Source organism: Lissotriton vulgaris, chromosome 4_1 (genome assembly GCF_964263255.1).
Source record: "Lissotriton vulgaris chromosome 4_1, aLisVul1.2, whole genome shotgun sequence".
Taxonomy (NCBI): Eukaryota; Metazoa; Chordata; class Amphibia; order Caudata; family Salamandridae; genus Lissotriton; species Lissotriton vulgaris.
The window spans coordinates 1,207,966,561-1,207,991,537 of record NC_141691.1 but is presented as its reverse complement, the minus strand read 5'-3'; the positions used below and the strand labels follow the sequence as shown (position 1 = coordinate 1,207,991,537).

The following is a 24,977-nucleotide window of genomic DNA, read 5'->3' as shown; positions in this document are numbered from 1 at the left end:
GTCAGGTGTTGCACCTTCAAGCTCAGAAACCTACTGTCTCTGCTCAGGACCCATCGACATTCTGCATGAGGCCCTGGTTTCACAGATATTTGATGTACAAAATGGCTACAACTCTCCAGCCAATCATATACCTCCTCTGGTGTTTGAAATGCTCAGAATTTTTTCCCTAGCCATGATCTGCAGTTTAGCTTGACAGCATCATATACTTGACCTCTTTCTCCCAGAGGAGTCGCCTGACCTGTTTTTGGACTGCCAGGGTATAATCGGGAAATATGCATATGGATACGCTCTCAAATTTTAGGTCTCTTGGAACCTTGTCCGCCTATAGGATTGCATCCTGGTCCCTTTAGTTAAAAACTCTGGCTATTATTTTCCTTGGCTGCTGCCCAGGTCGGAAAGGACCACTTGGGCCCTGTGGGCTCTTTCCACAGGGAAGCTTTTTTCGGGTATCCTGGGTTGAAAAATTAACTCGCACCACTGCTTGCCTCAGAGGACTGGATTCAGCTCCTCAGCTGCATCTGTTTTAGCCTACCCAGCGCCCTATTAAAGTTTAGTTTAAATCCAGCCTTGTCCCTCTCTAGAGCCCAGAGAGGCATCCAGGGCACCCACCAGCCAGCAGGGTTTGTCTTGTCCCAGAGGGACACCACCTTTGTCCAGTGACTGTCACCCAGAGCGAGGCCTCACCTTGCAGAGACCCTACTACAGCAAATTCGCTCTGTGTCTCTCCTTATACTTTGAATCTTCTAATTGCCTAGGGATGCTCACTTGTCTGCACACAATTGGAGCTTGAGTAGTAGCCAGGTGCACCCAGGCAGTTACAAACACAGCTCCTTCATGGGGCCGTGGTGACTGCATACAGCAAAGCCCATCTTCCGCCCAAGGTAGGTGCTCACATCCTCTTTAGGTGCCGCTCTTAAGCTTTCTCTGCCACGCATCCACAGATCATGGATTCCGTGTCCGGTGCAACTGCAGCTTCTCACCATAAGCCCCACTTGCTCAGTACCTCTTTATATCTTTGAACACTGCGGGGCCCACTAGTCTGATGGATGCCAGTGGGAGCCGGCCATTTTGCCTGGCGTTGTTCGACATCTTAAATCTTAAATTTCTAGTTGCTCCGATTTATCCCATTGCCATTTGGCCTCTGTTCCACGGTGCCTAAACCTCTGACACGTAGCTTGACACTTGGGAGAACTGGATGGGGGATTTTAGTACAGGGTATATGGGATTAAATTCTGAAACTTGCAGTTGCTCACTCAGCAAAATTTCATCTTGATTGGCACCAAACCACGCCCCGTCTGAGCAACATTTTATCGATTCATGCAAACACAAGAAACTAAGGGGTTGAAAAGTCCTTCAATCCTATCTATGTACCTTCAAAATGTTTAAAAATGCAAAACTAGTTGCAGTTCCTTAAGTATGTGAATAAAGGTAAGTAAATAACTGATTTCATTTATTTGAGGGTTAATAAGGACATTTAATGTTTTAATTGGCACAGTGGTGAATATCCCACTGCATTTCAAGAGATGCATGATTATTTCTTCTTCTTCCCCTAAAACACATCTCCCTTTATGGAATATCAAAAACATTAATGAGAAGATGAGAAAACCTATTAAAAAAACTAGGTTAGTTTAGGTAGTTTATTGTATTATATTTTGGAACTGCGAAGAGTTCCACATTAAATAACAAATATACATCCAAAATCGGCATAATCCTCCTATAAAAGAAAAATGTTCTTAATTTTTACGATACAGCATTCATCATGTCATATAAAAACAGAGGAAAAGACATATTCTTAAGAAACCACTCCAGGGACCTATCAAGTTTCAAGTAAATAGATCCATAACAAATCAGATTACCACCGTGGATACTTAAAGGAACTTTAAACTTAAACTTTTACTGTAGGGCATATACTAAAAAAGCGGGGATTTGACAATTCAAGATATAGTACTCAATAACCAGCAGCGTAATGAAAGTACATAGTTATTAAAAACTTCAGAATAAAAACAGGGTTTTACAATTCAAGGTGAGATATACCATAGTTAGCAGCATAAACAATGCGTGGGAATTAAAACTCATAATAAAACAAAGAATTACAATTTCAGAATGCAATACTCGATAACGAGCAGCATACTGAGTGGAAAAAGTGCAAGTACGCAGAAACATTCGTAATAAACCAACCCTGTTCTAAAATATATTTAAGAGTTGTTTAAAAAAGCTAAGATTTTTAAAACCAACTAGGTCAGAAGGGGGGGCCAGCAGACCGTTACGGGTCTCTTCTGCTGTGGCGATGTTATACTTTAGAAAAATAAATTCTTGAGTATCTACGGCGTAAAGGTTGCAAGGTGGGACAAACGAATAGAACAGTCATTCCTGTTTAGAAAGGCCCTCCCAAGCTCCTGTTACAATTCTTAAAGGGAGTAAATTCAGCCTAAGCAACAAAGTAGCTCTACGTACTCCATGATGGAGATTCCTTAGAACATACGGTGGAGGTTTTGTACAGATACTTCTCCCTGCTATACAATCATGAGTACTATTCTTTGCGCACAATAAAATATCTGTTTTACAAGCTACACCATAGATTGTTTTTTAAATTGTTATTGTCCGAACATTTACGAAGCACCGCCACACTGTCAATCTCTAGGCCAAACAGTTTTTTTTGGTGATGATTCCTAAAAAGAGCACTTTTTCCTTTCATGATGATAAACATTTCCTAACACAATGCTACCCGTAATGCATTCTCAGAGCTAATTGCTAATGCGTTGCTCCATCTTAAGCAAGCAGCCATAGAGAGCACGTTGATGGAGCTTAAACCAAATTCTAGCCGACTCACTGCGATAGAAACGGCGATATTCATATTACAGATTTGCCTCAAATCTGTCCCTCTACTTTCTCAAATGTATCCCAATCTTGTGCGTCTACTGTTTCGGGGCTCCATAATCACTCCCCACAGAATAGGTAGAGACAACCTCAAGATTCCGTCCGACTGAGGAATTTAAAGAATACAGGGGGGAAATATATATAGACCATTATTCATCTGACCTCAGAATGGATTTTGCCTTATCTCTCTCATCACAAAATTTGGCTATTAGTGCCCAATGTTTCCTGGTGTCACCGGACTGTGCGACCTATTGTAATTTGACCCAGTTTGCGTCTTCCACCCTTCTACGTTCAGATACCACTTTCCTTTTCCGTACCTGTTTTAGTCTATTAATTTCCCTTTGCCTGGATATTGAGGACTGCCTGAACTATTCTCTAATTAAGGCATTAATTTCCTGATTTAGTGTTTTAATCTCCCATGATTTAACTACTGGAGGTGCAGAACTGGCAACTTGCTTTTTACTTCCACAGATCTGATTGCAGCCAGGATTCTCTCAAACCTGGCAATGGGAGATTCTTGTATCTGAATAGAGGCCACATTTTGGAATACTCTCTTAAAACTTGGGAGCAAATTATTTGACCAAAAAGTGCGCCGGTACTGCGATTCAATACAATATTTTCATCCCTATGATTCCACTGTTTGTGCCCCTCAAATTCCATACTAACATCCACAGCCAAAACCCCATGATCACTCATGATTGTTGGTAGTACCTTGACTTGCGTAGATACACAGATAAATTGGTAAGACACCACCATGTCATCAATTAGTGAATGACCGTATGGACCCCGGTAAGTATAAGAGGCAGGAGAGTCCTCTGGAAATCTGCCATTCAACACCACAAGGTCAAACATTCTCTGATTATGCAAAAATGACATGCCCTTAAATGGTCGACCAATAAAGATTTGGAATGGGCCATACTTCCTCCGACTCAGGGTTTGAAAAAGACATGACAGAACCATTGGAAATATTAGCTTTGAAGTCATCCACCATCATAATCTAGGAGCACTTTTCAGAGCTACTTATCCTTTACGCATAGGAAGAAATGGAATCGACCAGTGAGTTGGATGCTCTCCCTGGAGTGATATACACATTTACCAGGAAAAGGGAAACAGTTTTCCCTAGTTTATCTTTACCTATCCTCAACTTCACTCCCATACAACACGTAGTCCATTTTATGGTACAGCTAAGTAGAATGGCTAAGCCACCACTAGTGTGCCCTTTTAAGTAGGGCTTTGCTGCACAACAATATACAAAGAAATTCTCTAAATGAAAATCCCCACAGTTCCAAGTTTCCTGAAGACAAATTATTTTTGGGTTGTGTTCCAATAACGAGTCAAGCTACAATTAGTTTTTCCTACCCTTTACTAGATTCCAGGATAAAATGGGCTATCTGGTTCCTCAAGTTCGGTGGGGAACCTATTTTTTTTGGTTTCCATTTAGGGATACGTCTAATCCTATTCTTCTTCTTCCCCCTCCGACCTTGAAGGTCGTTGCTTTCTCTCTCGAGGGGATACCAGCCCTGGCAACGTGGACATTGTTGACAATTCTTTTCCGTCATGGTTCTCAGCAGGAGAAACCTCAGCTCTACACTCAGATAAGTCAGATTTCATCTCGATATCTTCCACTCAAACCCCTAAAGCATTTCCACCTCAAGACTATGTTGATAAAGACAACCAAGGTATTTCGCCTGTATTCTGACGGCGAATATTTAAACAGGAAAAAGAGGCCACTTTAAGCTTTGGGAGAATGGGATGAACGCCCTCCTCGTTCTCCTGTGTTACGCAGGTGGCCACCTCCTGGACCCTGTCCTTTGCCACATTACCTTGTGGGAAGCTCCTTCCACCGTTTTTGAACATTGACATCACCGATGGATATGTTTTCAAATATGAAAGGTGCCCCCGGTTTTTCCTTCGCCTAATAGTTTTTCGGAGCTTCAGGGGACAGAGATGGTCTGGGGAATAACTGGCTGGTGATACTGGTGGCCCTGACAATCCTGTGGGCAAACCTACCAGTACATTTGTATTTGCGTGCCCTGAATTCAAGCACCTGGATGGCATTCCCACAGATTAATTTCGTTTTTGAAATTTTTGGGGACCAGAGAGAGTCTGTCAGGCAAAGTGGTAAGGTGGTTGAAGTACAATACTGACGAATAATGGGAAGATTAAGATGGAACGGAAAACCAATTTGCCTGATTCAACCCACTTGGCCACACAACGGGGTTATAATGGAGCGTAGTATACCACACTTACTACACGTCTCTCCCCCTGGTTCAGACAAAGCAGCGGGGATGGGACGAGGCTGGTCAAAAATCAACTGGATCCAGAGGAGCTATTTTCCCAGTTACTGTGGTGCTTTGTGGTGGTTGATACGCAGCTAGATACTCTGCTTTTTATAATGCAAATTCTTTTTTTTTTTGCACAAGGGTGATTCAAATATTCACCCTCGCTATTGGGCGCAGTGGGGTGCTAGAATGTAATCGTAGTAGTTTAATGTAGTAGGTATACAGGAGGGAGGGGGGTGCTGACTGGGCAAAAAACCGGGCGGAGACAGCTCCCAGGCAAGCCGGAGCCGGCGCTGCACAATTCCCCCAGCTCAGCTCGTGCAGCTCTAACCTTCGGACCCACCGCAATGTCCTGGGTGTGCTCTCCTGAGCCTGGGGCATTGCCGGACTGGGAACCAAAACCGGCCCTTGCAAAGTGCTCGGCCGCCCTCCCCCACTAGGAGGGGGTTGGAGGTACCGCCGAGCTCTTTGCAGGGGCCGGTTTTCTGAGGATTTTGGTACAGGTCCGATTTTGCAGCTATCCTGCAAAAACGGGCCGGTAACAAAAATGACCCCCAGGGGCCAAAAACCGGCCCCCACCCGTGCGGTGCACCGGGGGATTGCTCGGTGCCCGCTATGGCCAGTCCTTGGCCTGGTGGTGATTGCGGGCTTGTGCAAACTACTGCCGCCTCCTCCTCTGACTTTGTCACCCCTCCAAGAAAAGTCCAGGAAAAAAAACGTGTCCGACGGACCGCGGGGGCCAGCCAGCACCCAGTGCCTGCTCCACCAGGCAGGATAGCATCTCCGCGCGGCTCCTGCTTACCGCTTTCTCTCGCGGCATCCCGTGCTGCGACTCACGTAAAGCAGTTCCAAAAACGAGGTATTGCACAAAATCACAACAACAACATAGAATGACCTTTAACTGGATGATATTTACATGTGTACATACCGGCTGAAGGAAGAGTTACAGTAAAAGAAACGTAATAATAGGAACCAAAAGTTAAGCAAAAACCTGTAAATCTGTATGACAAGTACTCATTCGTCCTCTATGTCTCAGTAGATATGGCATCATTTCTGTTTGTAATTGCATCCTTTTGATTAACGTACAATTTCTATTATTTCTTTTGAGATGCAAATAAATTGCTTGAACAGTGCCCTTCACATGTCCATTTTGTGTTTTGATCCTTCAACCAGGATAGCAGCAGTGTGCAGAATAAAATATTACCTAATGATACAGAAAAGAACTTGGCAAACAAAAAGGTCATAGGGTAAAGAATAATGTCCTTATTTAGAGTTTGGCAAATTGGTTACTTCATCAAAAAAGTGAGGGATATTCCGTTCCTCTTTTTACAAGTGCACTATATCTTATGGCACGCGTAATATCTTTTTGTGGCTAAGTACCCTTCCGCAAACTCCAAGTCAAGCATTTTGTTACATTTCTGGATTTTGAATATATGCCCATGGCCTGCCCATGTACTGAAGCTGTGTGCTGAATGTAGCTGTCAAGTCATTTTTATTGTATGGTTAATAAAAACCTTTACAAACAGTAAAAACATGGGAATGTTTAGCATTTAGATAAAACCATATGATAAAAACAATGCTAGGTACCGATGGGGGAAATTCAGATAAGTCTTGCTTTCCTAGAGGGTGGGAAACACATAGAGCACGTAGTAAGGTAGACCTTTCTAGATAGGATTAAGCAGTGAACCTATGGCACAAAACACAGGACTCAGACACAGTGCTGAACAAATGGACAGAGAGGAAAATTGATCTTGTTAGAAGTGATTAAAACCAGCAGACAGGGGGAGGAGCTGCGCCGCGAACCTAAGCTCCCGGCTCCGCCGACCTCCGCCGGCGACCCGACTATCCTGTCGTTTATCCTCTACCCACGCCCTGTGCCTGGATGTATGAAGGTTGCCTGATGCCAACGGTGCTTTCCCGGATTTCCTACCATATTCAGCGACGAAGTTATGTTGTGTCCTATTTTTGGCCTACTCCCGGGCTGCCGCCGGGACCTCGATTTTTGAAACACCCGGAAGGGACCTCATCAACATCGGCTGTGGGACCGCGATTGTGGCCGGTCTTCCGGGTCTGAATAATTCTTTTTGCTCTTGACTCTTGTCCTTGTTGATGGATGGTGCCGGAGAAGAGACACTGTGACGTGCTGGGATCCTCCTGCACCGCGGCTGTGGGTTGTGTGCCTGACCCCCGTTTCCCGGTCCGGGGGCTGACGGGCTGCACCCACGGCCGGTGTCTGTCCTGAGTGTGCCAGTTCGGGGCGCCCTTGTTGCGATCGCCAAATGTGTGCCCAGAGCCCGGCGATGTGGGCCGGAGATTGTGTTCCCCTCCGTCCTCTGAGCCCCGGGATGGAGGGGATGGATGGCGCACATTCATTGAGATCCGTAATGGCGGCGATTGGGGCGCTCCGCTCGCAATTCACCGGCGCATGTGTCTCCCTGGCGGCGAAACTGGATGATGTCTGCTCACGACCGGCCACGGATGCTGCAGCGCCTGCACAGAAATCTGCGATCCAGACGAGCGATTTGACCCTCCATCTGCGGGGGCCCGAGCGGCAGCCCGACTTTGCTCCTTTGAGAGTCGGCCTTACCTTCCCTTCATCTGTTACAGTGCATGGTCTTCCCTCTACGTCTCCTCTTCGATGGTGTGTCGTCGTTGGATGTCCTGTTCTTCATTGCCGAGTCTCAAGGTCCCATCGAAGGGGATCGCCATTTTCCTTTGTTCCGGCCCGTCTGTATAACGGATGCCGCCATTTTGAGACCGGCCTTTTCTCCACCTTCACTGCCCTGGTCCGCCATGGACGCTTTGACTGCCTCTGGTCGGATGTGGCTTGGTCGAGATGTGCTCCGGAACGGATTCGCACTGGCCAGGGCTGACTTTGACTTTGAGGCTTTCTTGCTCCTTGCCACTGCTTTGAACCTTCTGAGACGCTTCCTCGGTTTGCAACTGCTATGACTTTGGCGATAGATCTCCTCGTGAAGCTTGCAGGGTTGACTTCTATTTCCCTGGGGTTGCTCCGTTTACTCTTGCCGGGACTGCACCGAGTACCTCACCGGGCCGGGGGTAGGAGGGTGGGGGGGGGGGGGGGGGGGGGGTTCTGGTGACTGTCCTCCCCGTGATAATGCTGACTGTTTTTGCTTTATTGATGATGATTGTGCTATGGGGGGGTCACCGCCGGCGGGGGGGTATCAGAAGTCTGGGGGCTTGTTTGATTTTCTCCTCCTCCACTTCTTCTTATATTTTCCCTTCTGTGGGGCAGTTCCGGGGCGACAGGCATGCTGTTAGTGGGTTAGGCCGTAGCCATTACAGGGGTGCAGGGTGGCGGGTGTGGGGGGGGTTTGTAATTGTTTTGTTCTATGGTCTCTATCGCTCTTTTCCGGCTTTGGGAGGGGTCTTTCCTCTTTCGTAGGTTGGCTGTCTCTTGGTCTTGCATCTTTCTTTTTTCTTTTTTCGGCTTCTCGACAAGCCTCTGTTTTTCTGTTCTTGGGGGGGTAGGCTCTCTGGGGTGAGTTTTGGAAATATGGATTATTGTAATGTGGTTTACTGTCCAGTATTATCGCCGTGGCTGCCCGGATTGCATAGTCGCTTTGGTTACAGCCTATCTCCGACTGTAATTGGGGTAAGTCCCAATTGTCTCCTTTGTGCTCCTATCCTGTGAGGTGCGATGTCCTTGTTGTTGCAGCCCCTACTCTTTTTCTAAAATTTAAAAATGAAAACCTCATATCCTGTCTGCGAGCCCCACAACCGCATCTGGTATACCTTGATATATCCTGTTTCCTGATTGGCTTCAGTTTCTCCTGTTTTATTGCTTGCTTTTGCGGCCGGCCATGATGGTTGTGGGCCTGCGCATGTATCTCCTTCTTTTTTGAATAAAGGTTTAAAAAAAAAAAAAAACAGCAGACCATGCTTAAAATAAGACCGGCTTTATGCAGAAGAGTTTCAACAGTGTGCAAATTTTGCAAAGCACAGATCTAATTGTAGAACGGTCTACTAAACAGGAATAAGTAACAACATTTCTCTTGATCGAAAGGCTGGCCTGCTGCAGTCCAGACAGTGCGTTTTGGAACTAATCTATGCAAGGGGTTCCAGCAGAAAGTGCCTAAATTGAAAGCCGGCTGTGTGCAAAGGATTTATGAGCTGTGTGCAACTTTCTCAGAGCAAAGGGCCTGGATATAAAACAGTCAACTGGAATGGAGAGCAAGAGTTCTCTTGTTTAGTGTTTGACCTGGTGCAGTCTGTACAGTGCATTTTAGAGCAGATGAGTTGAGAATGATGAGCACAGGGGATTTGAGTGCAGCTTTTAAGAGTGTGTTGCGGCAAAACTAGTTCCTTTGTCTGAATCCAATTTGATGGCTTCCTTTTGAAGAAATTTTACATTTTTAATGTTTAGTAGTGGATTCACTCTGGATTCAGCTGTTCCAATAGACTAAGCTTGTGGAGTTGAACAGGCTCTCTATTTGAAGAATTATGTGAAAGTCGTTGAAAATACCCCTGTGAGGCACGAGTGTGAGATGGTACCTAAAGACCAGCAACGGTGAAAGTGGGCACCTTAGTTCTTCTCACATAACCTACCTTTTTGGTAGTACAGTACTTCAAGCTGCTGTTTTTGCCACTCTACACAGAGGACTTTAGCTATTTCCCCCATTGGAATTATGGGCCTCATTGGGATTGTGACTTTTACAAAGCTGTCGCTGTCTATAATTTTAGATATTGAGAACTAAATGGTTCTGCTTCTCCTAATTACCATTTCTGTACATTACACTGTCCAGAATTTGTGTGAGCTAATGTTGGATCAAACTCTTTTTCTTGGCATTTTCATTTATGTAAGGTTTAATGCTGCTCCAAAGAACGGGCAGTTAGATAGATACTGCAATAATATCTAATAGGATTTCTTCATGGTGCAACAGAAACTTGGTGAGCCAATTTCCTTTGCTTTATCATTTATAGGTTGGATGTCTGAGAGTCACCATTTTGTGGGAAAAGATATATTCTTGAAATTAAAATCACTTAAAGATGTAATGTTTTTTGTAATACAGCCACAAAAGATACTTTGGTTTTTCCCCAATTATTTTATTAACATTGGTGAAAAGGCTATGTAGCATATCATCCTTGTATGAAGCCTTCCAACTTGTTGAGGGTTCCAAATGAGGCATCCCACTTATCCGGCTAGACGTAAGATCCTGGTCTACGTCACAAGGCAAGGAATTTGATACTTTTATGTTTCTTTTTTTGTCCAGAAAGTTGCAGAGTTAAAGGGTGTTAAGCCAGCAGTTCCTGGCCCAGTTCCTTTATTCACTACAGCATCATCCCAGGCTGCTAAACGAAAGGGACCAGACTCAGAAAACCAGGAAGTAAAAAAAGTGAAAGGTGAGGTGATTTAAACTTTTTTCTATTATTCTTTCTATTCCCAGTAGCTTTGAGTGTACTATTTTGGCCTAGATACATAGTGCTCAAAAAAGGAATCCATATTCCTGTTCCCCTTTGGAAGAATAACGCATTAGGACTTATTTGTGAATGTGATTCAATAGTGATCTAATTATGAGCATACACGTTTTAGGGAAATGATGAGCAAATAAATAAGCTTTGAAATTTGGAGACTTTATAGAGCCTTTGAATTCTTAGAATGGATATTTCTCCTTATAATGAAAGATTTCTTCTGACCTGTAGAAATTTTGGCAAGGACATTAATAGTGTAAAGAGGAAAAGAAGCCTGTCTGGAAATATTCTGCAGAGTTGTAGTCTTGCCTTTGTAGTTGTGTCTGACAGCCCAATCAATATGAAACCCAATTTTTGTATTTCAACAACTTTGCCCCGGTTAACTTTGAAGGAAAATGTTAACTGAATTGGACATTTTATATTAGTGCTCGTGTGTGCTGCCTTGTGGTGCTGTGCAGCTCAACTATGACTTTGCTCCGCCCCGTAAGTGACGGAACGGAGCCAGATATAAGAGCCACTCCTGTGCGCTGACTGACGCCAGTTCCTTTTTTCTGTGCCTTTGAACTCTCCCCTGTTTTTTGTTGGTTTGACAAACTTTGTCAGACGGAATTCTGGTGTGTAAGGGAATGATGTTCACACCTAAGACTAAAGGGTTCCAACCATTCAGTGATTGTTATAACCAGATGTGGTGACGGAAGTCATGACGCCAGGTCATGTGAGTGTTGTGCCTTCCTGCACCCAAAGGCAATTCATGTCCATGAAGCAAAGCTATACATTGCCAAACATCGAATGAAGCAACCCAAGTTCTGCTTCTGCTTTAATCCGAGGGTGCCAACTCTTTCCCACTTTTGCGGTTGATCTGCGACCAGTCTTCTTTTGTGGTCAAGGTCACCAGATAAGTCCAAGTCGAAGTGGAAACACAAGCAGGTGAGGCAGGACCCTACCCCCATCGCGCCACTCTCTATCTAAAGAGAAGTCGCGAAGGCCACTTGATCTCGCTCCCGAGCACTGGTTGAGGAGTCAATCCCAGGGTTGATCCAATGCACCTGAGTTTCCCTTGCAATCGGTGATACTGTAGTAAGCTGAGGCCTTTAAGGAGGCCGTACTACACATTTATGGGTATCTTCCCGCTCCTTCTTCTGTGCATGTACACTTTTCGACTCTGTACATTCTGCTCTTTTCCCTCTAGAAAATGCATCACCATCTCACTGGCAAACAAAGATGGAGCTGATGATACATACATCTGCAAAACTTAGCAGCTTCTATTCGGAGTATTTACTAGAGGTGCAGTCTCAAGATGCATCGCACCTAAAGAGTTTATCTGCCGTGGTGTATGCCCTTTCTTTGGGCCCCTGACTTTTAAGGTGGCATCAGGTTTGCTAACGAGACTTCAGCCCCTGTATGCTTTGTAAAGTGTCAGCGTCTTTATTCTTTTTTTTTTTTTTTTTACATGCACCCCTTTCTTTCCAGGCCAGACTAGTCTGAAATTAGATCAGAACACCAGGCTGACATGCATAGGTTTTAAAGCATTTATAGCATATTCAGTATTCATCATCAGGAGTGCATCTAAGTTGCACTTAGATTAGAGTCTCGCTAGAGAGATCCATCTTTGCATCAAACAGTCTGAAAGAGAGTGCCCGGTAACTGTACAAAAAAATTCTTCGCCACTAAAGATACAGGAAAAAGAGGCTCAATAAATCATGGATAAGGAACATCTAGGTGTCATTTGTGAGGCAACCACACCTTTACATGTACTGTCCATGTTGGTGTTTTTTCTTTCCATGCTTGCCTACATTAAAAAACTCTGTGTTGTAGAGTATGGCGTGAAACCCTTGTTGCTATAGAGAAGAGACCTTAATTTTCTCTCTTCTTGACCTGGCCTGCTTGCCTGACTCAAGAATTCCAAAGCGATTCGTTTTAAGGTCCCAAGCAGTAGGACAGGACAGATTTATGGAACTGTTCTTACCTTCCTGATGGAGGAGTGGTCTGCTCCGACCACTATGGTCTATGGTGCCTTGATACTTCAGCACTTTTGTAGTCATTTTGATACACATGAATTGTTTTGGACTGAACAGAGTCGTGTTAATAGTTTGGGTAGAAGAGAGGTGCTGGCTAAAAGTTTCCTTGTGAGACCCTACTTCAAAGTCTTGTTCTGGGACATATAAATCCTCCAGTTTTGAGGACAGCTGTTACCTGCAAGGAAAGATTATGATACTTGGAGATGCAAGAAGTGCTGAGGAGGTCTGAGAATGTCTTGCATCCCAACAAAAGACAGTTTGGAAACAATTGTCTGGAATGTGTTAGTATTCTGGGAGTTGCTCGCTCTGGAGAGGAACTTCATTCTAAAGTTTATAGAAGCTAACAAGTGTCTGCTTTTGGAAATCAGGAAGTTAGCTGCAGGAGGAGGTTGAATATCATGCTGCATGTATCCTGTGTATAGGGCTGGACAACGTCACAGCTTTTCCTTACATAGAACTACATAAGATACCTTATTTCCGCCATCTGTTGGTGAGAACAAAATGGCCTTGCTTAGCTTTTCCTTATACTGTCCATTTTCTGGTCATTCATGAAGCAAACATAAACAGGGTATATGCTTCTGTATACACTGTCAAGATGTGTCCATCCATTTTCTGTATGTTGCTCAGGCAAGGTTACTGATGAAACTCCTGGGGCACACATTTTGTTGCACAATTTTCAAAATTAGACTTGAGCAATAAGATGCATGGTCAGTGTATGTGTACAACAATTGGGAAATGATGTGAGCCGCAGTTGCCAAAAATGCAGGATCTAAACAAAATTATGTTCACCTAAAGTAGAATTATACACAGGCGAGTTATGTGTTAGTCCCAATGAGGGAACTAAATTGGAATTTGTAACAAAGAGCGGATGTGTTGGGAAACCGTTCTGTAGGGAATAAACGGCAGCAATGCAATGTGAAATGAGCATTCTGCGCACATTTTCAGTGATAGGCATTTTGGAACTTTGAAGTCTGTCTTTAGCTTCACAAGCACTCTGAGAGAGTCTGGTGAGCATATTTATTTTGTGCCATGCACACTCTGGAGACTTTTTTGATAACTCATCTTTGAATGTGTTGTTTTGAACAAAGGCCTATTGAACCCATATACATTTCCAATCTGGTTTCATTTTGGATTGTAGATAATGTCTGAGGGCACTTACAACCCACTTCAAGTACATACTGTTTGTATTAAATATTTACTTTTTCACTTAAAAAGATTTGGATATTGTATGTTCTTTGTTTCAATTGTTGAAAACCTTTATGGTTGCATGTTGTACTCTCTAATTATATTTAATCTGGGTATAGCCTTGACACGCATGCTTGCTACCAAAGGTGAGCAAGGTGCCATTTGCAATGTTTGCCGAATGTTTATTCCCTCTACAAATAGTGGTGTTTTATTAATTGCTCAGAACACATAATGGTGGCTATAAAGTGAGGGTTAACCTATGCCAGTGTGTCAGTGGTTGGTATTAACTGACAGTGATAACATTTGTAGGATGTTGTACTCCATTCATTTGAAGTTGGTTACATTGTTTGATTAATCCTTTGCAGCATCCACCAACACAGCGCAGGCATCTGCTTCTGGGTAAGTAACCCATACTGGGGACCTTTATGCTGTAAAACTATGTATAGGCCTACCAAAGTGTGCGAGAAAATGGTGGCAAAATGTTTTGCAAGCCAAATAATCAATTTCCTATGGAAGCGTGGTTCTAACTATTACTACTACTGAGGTGTTATTCAAGATAATTAGAACTGGTGAATTTCAGTAGTTATTTTAGTTTAAACTGGTATGTGTAGCTGACATTTTCATTTAACACACACCTCTAAATGTGCGTGTTTTCAGTGAATATACATATATATGAACTGGAAAAAAAACAAAGGTTAATATGACACTATAGGTAGGACTTGTAATATTATTGTGGTTTATATTTTTTTAACACTTTAAATATTCACTGAAAATGAACGTTAAAGGGACATTTTATTTAGGTGAATATATCAGTTAAAACATACAGTTCCGCACAAACAAAACCACTTAAATTCACCAGATCTAGTTATGTCAAGTAATTATAACTTGAACCCTAAAGTAACTTCAACTTTCGCGTTGTTAATGCACAGTGTTGTCATGATTGATTTAATTTCAGATGTTGCAGTGATTTCATAGAACAGGCCATGAGTGATATTAATATTTGAGGAAATTAGCATGGCATTGTGAGTGCGCTGACCCACCGGCTCTGGTACACCCTGGCGGGCTTATTTTTAAAAAGCGCTGGAGATTTTTTTTATACGAACAGGACTGTGAAAAATGTGGTATTTTTGGGAGGGGCATCCCTCTGGGCCCCAAGTAACAGGCCTACGAGGGTAGGCTCGCTCTACCGTGGCCTTCCTATTTTTTTCTTTTTTTTTTTAGTTTGTTTATGTGGTGAAGCCAATCAAATGTTATCTCTAGATCTGTTGGCTCCACTGATCCACCACAATATGAGATTTATAAATATTTTGAACCTTAATTCTCCCCCAAAAATGAGCAAATTTAGACAGAATCACAAAAATTACACTTTTTGGATCACGAAATTTGGTGTAATTACGTTCAGCCGTTTTGCTGTCGCTTTGTCTAATGTCTAATTTTCATAAGGAAAATTGCATGGGAAGAACCAGTTTTGGCCCCCCAACCCCTTTTTTCTCAGCTCTGCTTGAAAGATGGCCCTGAAACTTTCCAGGAAGGAGCTGTGGAGTACAAGACTTTGTTTTAGGGGGTGGGGGAGGACGTGGTCCTAGCTATAACTACCCTGTGGTGCCTGACCCTGGGCAGACCCCCCAGGATATAGCGGCATGGATTAGCAAATTTAGCGGCACAAAAATGGAAATGTAGCGGCACAAATATGGAAATTGAGCTGCATTTTATTTGGTCCCTGGTGTGTCTGTGGGTGTTAGTCTCTGGTGTGTTTGTGGTCTGTGTGTGTTGGTCCCTGGTGTGTTTTATGGTCTGTGTATGTTGTTCCCAGTGTGTTTGTGGTCTGTGTGTGCTGGGCTCCAGTGTGTTTGTGGTCTGTGTATATTGGTCCCTGGTGTGTTTGTGGTCTGTGTGTGTTGGTCCCTGGTGTGTTGGTGGTCTGTGTGTTTTTTTCCCAGTATGTTGGTCTGTAGTGCGTTGACGCCTGTGCCCCCTGGGCACTGATGTTTTCCTCTTGTCCTTGAACTATCTGAAGCTGCTGCTGTCTACGGACACTGAAGTCCCCCCTTGGGCCCTCAGGGGCCCGGGCAGTGCATTTCTCCAGACAAGGGCCCGTCCCGCTCTGTGGGACCCCTGGAGGGTCCCACAGAGCGGCCCCTCCCCAGGCTTCCCACGGAGGGAGCGGAGGCTGCCACTGCCTCCATAGGTCTGAGATTGACCAGTTGGCTCTTTCCACCCCCCCCCCCCCCGGGCCCCCACCCGACCCCTCCGCAGAGCGGCCCCTCACCCTTGAAGGGGGTCTGGATGTCTAGATTTCACGGGCACTTTTGTAAAAATCCCGCCATTTTTTCAAAAGTGCTATTTCGCGGCAAATCGCGATATCCTGGACGGTCTGCCTGGGTATGTAGATATGTGTATATATTTATTTATTTAAGAGCACTATGTAGTAAAAGCAGTGATTATACTACCAAGTGTAACCTGTAACACCAGAGGATAGGAGTCAGGCATGCAAAAGTAACAGGAAGGGTGATGTCAGAAATGGAGCAAGATGTCCGATATTATGCAAGTATTTGTAATTTAGAGAAAGAAACAAATTACAACTTAAGTAGTAAAATAGAATATATGTGAGTGAAGTAGTTGGTTATATGCATCCAGCCATAAGAGGATCTTCTTTAGAAGGGCATTCAGCAAGTTGTATGGAGATGATTCAAATGAGATTATGAAGCAAGAGGCAAAACAGGCATTTCTTATGTGGGTAGGGAGAGTATTCCATATTCTTGGTGCATCTATGTTTCTGCAATGGCTCTGGATACATTACAACCCTAACTAAACAACTCGTTTATATGGGGCATGCTATTAGAGTATTTCCATCTTGAAGCACAGTACTTGTTATTATCTGATTTATTCGTTTGAATCAAACTACTCCACAGATTGCAAGAAATAGGAACCATTGATTTACTCTTGGTTGTCCATTCCAGATTACCAGCAGATTTTTTTGAAAAGTCAAGAAACGTTCCCCAAATATTACCATCTTTGAAGGGTCCAAGTTTGTTGTTAGCAGATTATGATGATGATGATTCTGAGGAGGAGAAGCAGGAGGAGGAGCAGAAGGACAATACAGATGACTCCAGTAAGCAGGCTGTGTCACCTTCGGTTGCACTATCTACTGATCTGCCAGCCCCATCACAGATGACAATAGATGCTTCTCTGCCTGCAGGTACAATAGGCTTGGTTAACTCTAAGATCATAATATCAAAGGTTAACAACATTATTTTACTTATTTTATTTTGTATGAATTTTGATCAAATATGCAATTGTGTCCATTATTAATATTTTCAGGCGGTTTCCAGGTAGTGCTAATAAAAAAGTGTATGGTGAAATTATTTACTGTGTGCTGCTTGCGGTCCTGTTTACAGTAAAATATGGCCTATGTTAAACATGCTCTGACATTGTTTTTTTCTCTTGTATACCCTTTGCATCTATGCTGTTACAAATACTGCATAAAATCATGCAGGGACTTTATACTACCATGTGCTGGCATTACACTACAGAGGGACTATATATTTATACAAATGATTCCAAACTTTCTGTGTCCTTTGGTTTTAGTTTCATTTGCTATGCATTATGCTGAATGTGCGATTATTTTCTGAATTCTCAAAATAACTTCCCCCATCCGAGACCTATTATTCCACTTTTGAATGTGATTTAATTCACCTCAATCTTCAGTGACGCATGCATGGGGTGTGGGTGCCCATTTGTAGCTCAATATGTCTAAAGATAATATCTAAAAGTAAAAAAAGAGGGAGGTCTCCTTAGAAGTGCAATTCGGGACAAGGAGCATAAGACTGAAGGACTAGGGAGGTCCCAAGGAGCTCAAATATTAAGAAACCCTATAGTGTATTTCCCTTATAACTCAAAAAACCAACTGAATCCAAAGATGTACAGTATTAACCAATAAAAACATATATTAAACAAATCAGGAATCCCGAACAGTGTGTTTGTTGTATTTAAAAAAGGTACAATTTATTACAAATCAATAAAAACAATGTATAATAACATAATTATAGTGCCAAATTTTAAGTACAATTTTAATAAAAAATATCAATAAAAAATCCACAATTGTTTAAAAAAGTATACAAAAATCACAGTTGTTGAGGTTGTCGACGCAGCGTTTCGGTGTGTAACGATACCACCTTCATCAGGACAAACAATTCTATATAAAAGAACATTACAATTAGATACATATAGTGGTTCATGAAAGTTGAGCATCTTTTTTTAAAAAACATATGGTTCTGTCGGGGCATCTGTTTATTACATTTATCACATTGTTTGTAAATATCGATCAAAAGGGACATTCTAGTAGGTACATCATCCTAGCTTATGAGTTATAATGGGCTATACACGTGGTTCTTAACTGAGGTGACATTAAGTCACCATCTCAGGTAGCTTCTAAGAGACAATCGTGATGCATACCTGTGAGTTAATTCTTACAGTTCCTCCCGTAATCAATTAGGAGGAAGTGTGGGATCGATATCAATCAATTGGTAGGCGGTCTGGTCCGTTTCTATCCCGTGGGCTGTTCCTTTATGGGAAGAATATAGGATCACTTAGCTATAAATTTTAAGCGTGGGATTTAATTTTGTCAAAGAAGGCCCCTAGTTTGTAGTGGACCTGTATTTATTACCTTTATCAATCAAGAACTCAGTTGTGGAGAGGGTATGGCTGGAGGGGGGCCACCGTATTATTGCAACAAATCACTGAAAAAAATGAGGTGTCATTTTTTAAAAATCGCGAGGTTTTGTTTGCACCAGTCTCGCGAGCAAGTGGTTATATATCAAAACAGAGGATAGTATTGCGCGAAGTAAACTTTCTTGGTCAGGATAGTAGTTTAAGGTTGCAGGTATACTTTTGTGTGCAACAGAAAAAGGTATTACTATCGGTGATGTTTAACTATAGTAGACCTGCAGATTATGTTAATTTACACAAATTTTAGTACTAATAGTAAGACTATTCATAAAGGTCCATTTACCATAGGGTCTGCTGAGGTTTTTTATTTGTTTATTTAAAAATAATATACTCACCCACAAATCGGGGGTTATATGGCCCTCAATGCAGCGTCACTGGATTCCTTTAACTCTGTTATCAGCGTTGAGGTTTCTTTTACACACTGTCTTTTATCAATTTGACCTGTGTGAGATGATATTACAAGCGTTGTTTTATTTGTATGTAGTGCCTGCATTTCTCTATTTCTAGAGCCTAAAACGAAAATATACTTTATGAGCCTTTCATTATATAGCCCAGTCGTGATGTTATTATATTTCTATAGCCTTCTTATTAATGGTCTCATTGGCACATCAGTCTGACTGGGGTCAGTGTTAATAAATCGATTTGACTCCTGACTAGTTGAGGTATTGTCGAATTAATATAACCCTCTACGTGGAGCATTGGTACGGGGACCATCACTATTCTGAATTGGTCTGACTTTATTTATGTTTCAGTCTCCACCAGCGGTGTCGTTGTTAGTACGGATTGCGTGGTTATGTTAATTTTAGAAGCAGGGTTCTTCTCTTTAATTTGCCTGTATACTATGTCAACGTGTCAAAACCGGCGGCAGGGTTCTTATCTTTATTTGTATTTACCCATATGTTATATCAGCGGGCCAGTCTGTCTTTTACTTGTTAGAAACCGACAGAGCCCTCTTTTGCTATACTGAAGTTACTGGAGTTTACATCGTTTCTAGAGCACGACTAACGGTTTTAGCGGGAGTAGTCTACCATCTATACCGACACGATTCTTACCTTTTAGAAAGTAATCGGCCTCCCTGCTCCCCTCACAGCTTTAGAGTCTCTTGGACTCAATTCAAGAGAGGACTGGGAAAGAATTCTATAACCAGGCTAACATGAGATTTTTGGTCCCCCACAAGTGAGTTACTGTAATATACATAAACCACACAGCGGCTGCAATCATAGATAAATAACGTAAGAGATCAAATAGCACCTATCTCTAAATATATATAGGGGTTCTATTACCCCCAACAGAACAGCTCTTTTTCGAAGCCTTGAAGCGTGTAAATCAAAAACATACATACGTTTTATGCCACTGTTATCTTATAATAACCAAACTGAAGTGTAAACTATTCAGGATTTCTATCCTTACTTGAGGAGGCATATAATTAGTAATATTGTAAGATTCTATAATGAATAATATGGTATGTAACTAACAACATCAGCAAGTTACATATAGCTCGAAATAATGTGCAATAATCTGGGCTCTGTAATCAATTGTAACGCTCGTACGACCAAACCTGATTGCAATTCCATAGACTTCGAGATAATAGAAATAAATAGGCAGACGCCACAAACTGATATTATAACTACTCTTGTAGTTTTTTATGAAATGTCTGAATGTGCCACCGAAATTACGCGAGAATCAAGAAACAAAGTAGGCTAGAACTACAACTGTAGTCCATAAACACAAGCCGCGCATATAATCAAAGTGCGAGATGCGTCATCCTCCGGCGCCAGCCTAATTAGCAATCTTCCCGCGATATTTGGCTTAAATAACAAATCAGCCAAATGCTAATCCTACACTTCCCACGGATCGTAGACGAGTGAAGCCACAAGAGGAAGCTGCGAGGGGAGCAGGGAGGCCGATTACTTTCTAAAAGGTAAGAATCGTGTCGGTATAGATGGTAGACTACCCCCGCTAAAACCGTTAGTCGTACTCTAGAAACGATGTAAACGCCAGTAACTCCAGTATAGCAAAAGAGGGCTCCGTCAGTTTCTAACAAGTAAAAAGACAGACTGGCCCGCTGATATAACATATGGGTAAATACAAATAAAGATAAGAACCCTGCCGCCGGTTTTGAAAAAAGAGTAAAAAAAAGACGGGCACGTTTGACATAGTATACGGGCAAATTAAAGAGAAGAACCCTGCTTCTAAAATTAACATAACCACGCAATCCGTACTAACAACGCCACCGCTGGTGGAGACTGAAACATACATAAAGTCAGACCAATTCAGAATAGTGATGGTCCCCGTACCAATGCTCCACGTAGAGGGTTATATTAATTCGACAATACCTCAACTAGTCAGGAGTCAAATCGATTTATTAACACTGACCCCAGTCAGACTGATGTACCAATGAGACCATTAATAATCTGTAGACTGAATCACTTTGAAAGCTCTCTGCATCTGCCACTAGGCCATCTGAAAAACTGCTCCTTTACCTTCAAAAACTTTTTCTGACTGTATCCCATCCATATATATTTCATCTTTGATCAGCTAAACTTTTACATCCTGCATTACCCTTTAATCAAGAGAGCTAAATCTGCTGTCTGAGTCCATGGGCGTCCGCAGGGGAAGGCAAGGGGGTGCGCTTGCCCCCCCCTGGATCGCCGTTCCCATTCCTTTTGGTCTGTAATGTTCAAGATTACAGCAGGCTGTTCCCCTGCGAGAAGCCCCAGGAGTTTAAATGTTCTCTCACTTGGGGCCTCTCGCAGTTCGCTTTGAACTCTACAGGCTGCAGCAGCCCCTCCCCGACCTCGAGCAGACTGTGGACAGGCCCATTGTCATTCTCTCTGCTGCTGATCATCACATAAAGAATGACACTGGGCCGTCTGCATTAAACGTGCATTGAAGGCGAGTGAGGAAGTTAAAATGTTGCCCCCCCTGGAAGGCGAGTGATGAAGTTAACATTTTGCCCCCCCCTGGAAACATTTCTGTGGACGCCCATGTCTGAGTCACTAAGTGGTGTGACTTTGGGATGACTTCGGGAGTTTAAACATGTTCAAGAAAACTCTCAAGTTCCTGCTATTTATGAATAGTAATGCAGTAGATTACATTTCCTGCTTAAGTGTTGGTTTATCTTCCCCCACCAATCAACTGTCTTATGTGACAGCATATTCATTTTTAATGTTTTTTGCATTTTCAGCATGTATATCCTAAACATCTTGTTCCTGGAGCAATACGAAGTTGTTATAGGAAGATGTTAGTTCTTTTTTGATAAACAAAGGTTATGTTATTTTTTGTGTGCACCCATCAGAGTTCTAAGAAGGCAGTATCACACTCATTCATCGAAGCTACCCTAAAAGGAGCAATTGGAGAAGAGGCAAGTCTTTAGCTGTTTCCCAAAAGGCTGCAAGGAAACAATATTTATCAATGAAAGGGAGAGGGTTCCAAATGTAAAGCAAAACTGAGAATAATTGCTCCCTGAGCTTGTGATTCTTGAAGTGAGACAACTCAAGTAAGTTTTTTTATTGAATGTAGTGTCTTTCCAGGAATGTGGCAGACATGCTATTTTAAAGAATAACGGGCATTGCCTTATAGGGATCTATGTAGCATATATAATATTTTAAATATAGTGTCTTCATAAATTGGAAGCCATTGCAATGCCCTCAGCAAAGGTGACTGCATGGCAGAATTGAGAAGATTCCATATTAATTTTCACAGCTACAGCTGCACTTTGTATGAACAACTGCAGGCATGCTATCAGATGGTTGGAGAGAATTTCAAAAGAAGGGTCTTTCCATAATCAAAATGGGATCCAATGTTATCAGGCTAGTGCTCGATCGAGAAGGAAAGGCAATCAATTCAATTCCTTTATTATGTTTTGGAACTCCGAGGAGATCCACATAAAAACCATACACAATACAAAATCCATTTAATGCAAAATAGACATCTACAATGTTTACAAAAATACAGAGAAGTCAAGTTTCACCAGCTACAAAAGTCCTCAATAAATAGCTAAAAAACATTTTAAAAAGTTAAAAATATTAAAACAGAAGATTTCATTTGGGGGGTTATACAGTGCAAGTAAAAAAGAGTTAGCATTTAAAATACCCAATTGCAGACATATATATCTTAACCACTTACGCCGAAACGGGCGCAATATGGGGCATATGAAGAGAACGTGCAAGCAATCCTGGGTGGACAAGTTGCAAAAATTACAAATTGCAGGAGTACCATACCATTTTGCCAATAAATTGTTTAATGGCAACAAATCCTGTCTTAGGAGAAACCAGAAACGCCGAATGCCATGTGGTAAATTCCAGGTGACATAGGGTTGAATAGCTTTCCTCATATACGAGTCAGTAAGATGGTTAGCTCCCTTCTTAGCGTAAATAGCCTCCTTGTCCGTTTTAAAACTAAGATCCCAGGTTGCCTCTTTCAGAAGTGACTTTAATTGTGCAGCAGAAATGATAAAAAGAGTGCTCTCTTCCAATTGAAGAAGGGCCACCGCCTTTCTGAAATTCTTAACAATTTGCGAGTGCTCATTTAAGCTGCCTAAAAGTTCAATCTTCATAAGGTCTCTTAATGAACCCTTTTCTCCTCTAGCCAAGCTAGCCACCCACCGTACTACCGCTGCTAGGCCCTGCACCCAGCTACTGTGAAGACCATATTCAAGTCTGCAGGCGGCTACTGAGCAAGCAGTGTTAAGAGAAGATATAGATCTTAACAACTTCTCTTCTATAGAATGTAAAAAATTCCATTGCCTTAAATCTACCAATTCCATTCCGTACAAAAGGGAAGATGGGATTTTTGCCCTAAAGACTTCCAGTAGGTAATCGAAATGTCTCCTCCCCGTGGCTGAATATAAAGTAGTCAAGCCTTTTCCCTGGGACAGAGCTTTGCGGGAGTTGTTATCAGTGTGTGTGGGGTTTGTCACTCAAATTATTGGAGATGATTTTTCCTAGATAGACGTATGTCTTTACCACCTCCAATTTGTGGCCACCAGCTGACCAAACAAAATTCTTATACTTTTTTCTCCCTGCAATACACATAATTTTGCTTTTTGATGCATTAATCTTCAAGAAATGGGCTTCGGAAAAAAGATCAAGTGCACGAAGACGATTGGCCAACCCTTTAGGTGTTAAATCTAATATTATAATGTCATCTGCATATAACAAACAGGAAATAGGAGTTCCCCCTACAACCGGGGCTATACCGTCACTTGAGGAGATAGATGCAGGGAGATCCGCAATATACAGGGAAAAGAGCAATGGAGCAAGGAGACAACCCTGTTTCAATCCATTAATTGATGGAATAACTCGTGATAACCCCCTTACTCCACCTTGCAGGACACGGCACCATGTATCGGTATGTAAAACCTGCACCAGGTCTAGCAAGTGAGGAGGCATGCCCATTGCGGATAGCTTTCTCCACAGCAAAGGGCGATCCACCTTATCGAATGCTGTGGAGAAGTCTATAAATGCCGCATACACATAACCCCCACGGACCTTTACATATTTATCCGAAATGATCTGTAGTGCGGTAAGATTATCTAAGGTGCCGTGCCCTTTGCGGAATCCAGTCTGTTCTAGGGGTAATATGTGGTTTTCATCAACCCAATCATTAATTAAGGATAGCAAACATTTGGTAAAAACTTTTCCAGTTGCGTCAAGGAGGGCTATTTGACGATAATTCTTCGGAATATCCCTATCGCCCTTCTTAAATAGTGGCACTAGTATGCTCCCTTTCCAAGAAGAAGGGACCATTTTCTTCATGAAGCAAAAACTGAAGACAGGAAACAGTATTTTGCTCCATAAAGCTGGCTCCTGTTTCAGGACGGATATCGGGAGTTCATCAGGTCCCATGGCTCCTGAAGTACGCATGTCCTTAATCGCCTGTTCAATAGTTTTTTCTGAAGGGGGCTCTATTGCGGAATCAAGCTCAATACTAAGGTCCCTAAGCTCAACCGACTGCCCATTCAAAGCATATAAGGTGGAGATATAATTGACCCATGATTCAGGGATGGGAATTGGTAGGGGACCAACTCTTGCACCGCATCCCTCCCCAATAAGAGTCCAAAACTGTCTAACTTTGCCATGAACCACTGCCTCCCGTAGACTTATCCATAGGGATTCTTCTTTTTCTTTTTTTATCTTTTTCTTAATCCTGCTTCTCCTTTTTAAGCGATCAATTTTATGGAGTCTTTCAATTGATCTGCACAAGTATTGCTCCCTCACTAGCTTATTTATTTCCTTATTGAGGAGAATAATCGATCTTGGGAGAAGAATCTTTTTTGGTGTCACATTTGATTTTTTAACATCCAAAATGATCTTCTCCATAAGATCCTCAAAATGGATTAATTCAAACCCTTTCCAGTTGTTTAACTCTAAGATAGTTTTATTCAAGATACGCCCCAGGCCCTCTATGGCTTTAAAGTCCCAGAAACATCTACCAGACTTTTTATGCATAT

At 42.4% G+C, this 24,977-nt stretch overlaps 1 protein-coding gene across 2 annotated transcripts in view; it reads left to right on the top strand.

Moving 5' to 3' along the window:
* Positions 1-24,977, top strand: part of ZNF830 (zinc finger protein 830) — a 173,040-nt gene that overhangs the window by 32,779 nt on the left and 115,284 nt on the right. For both annotated transcript variants that reach the window (XM_086965418.1, XM_086965419.1), the window contains exons 3-5: positions 10,394-10,523; positions 14,161-14,194; positions 16,756-16,994. In XM_086965418.1, the coding sequence (XP_086821544.1) occupies positions 10,394-10,523; positions 14,161-14,194; positions 16,756-16,994 (403 nt within the window). The remainder of the gene's footprint in view (positions 1-10,393; positions 10,524-14,160; positions 14,195-16,755; positions 16,995-24,977) is intronic.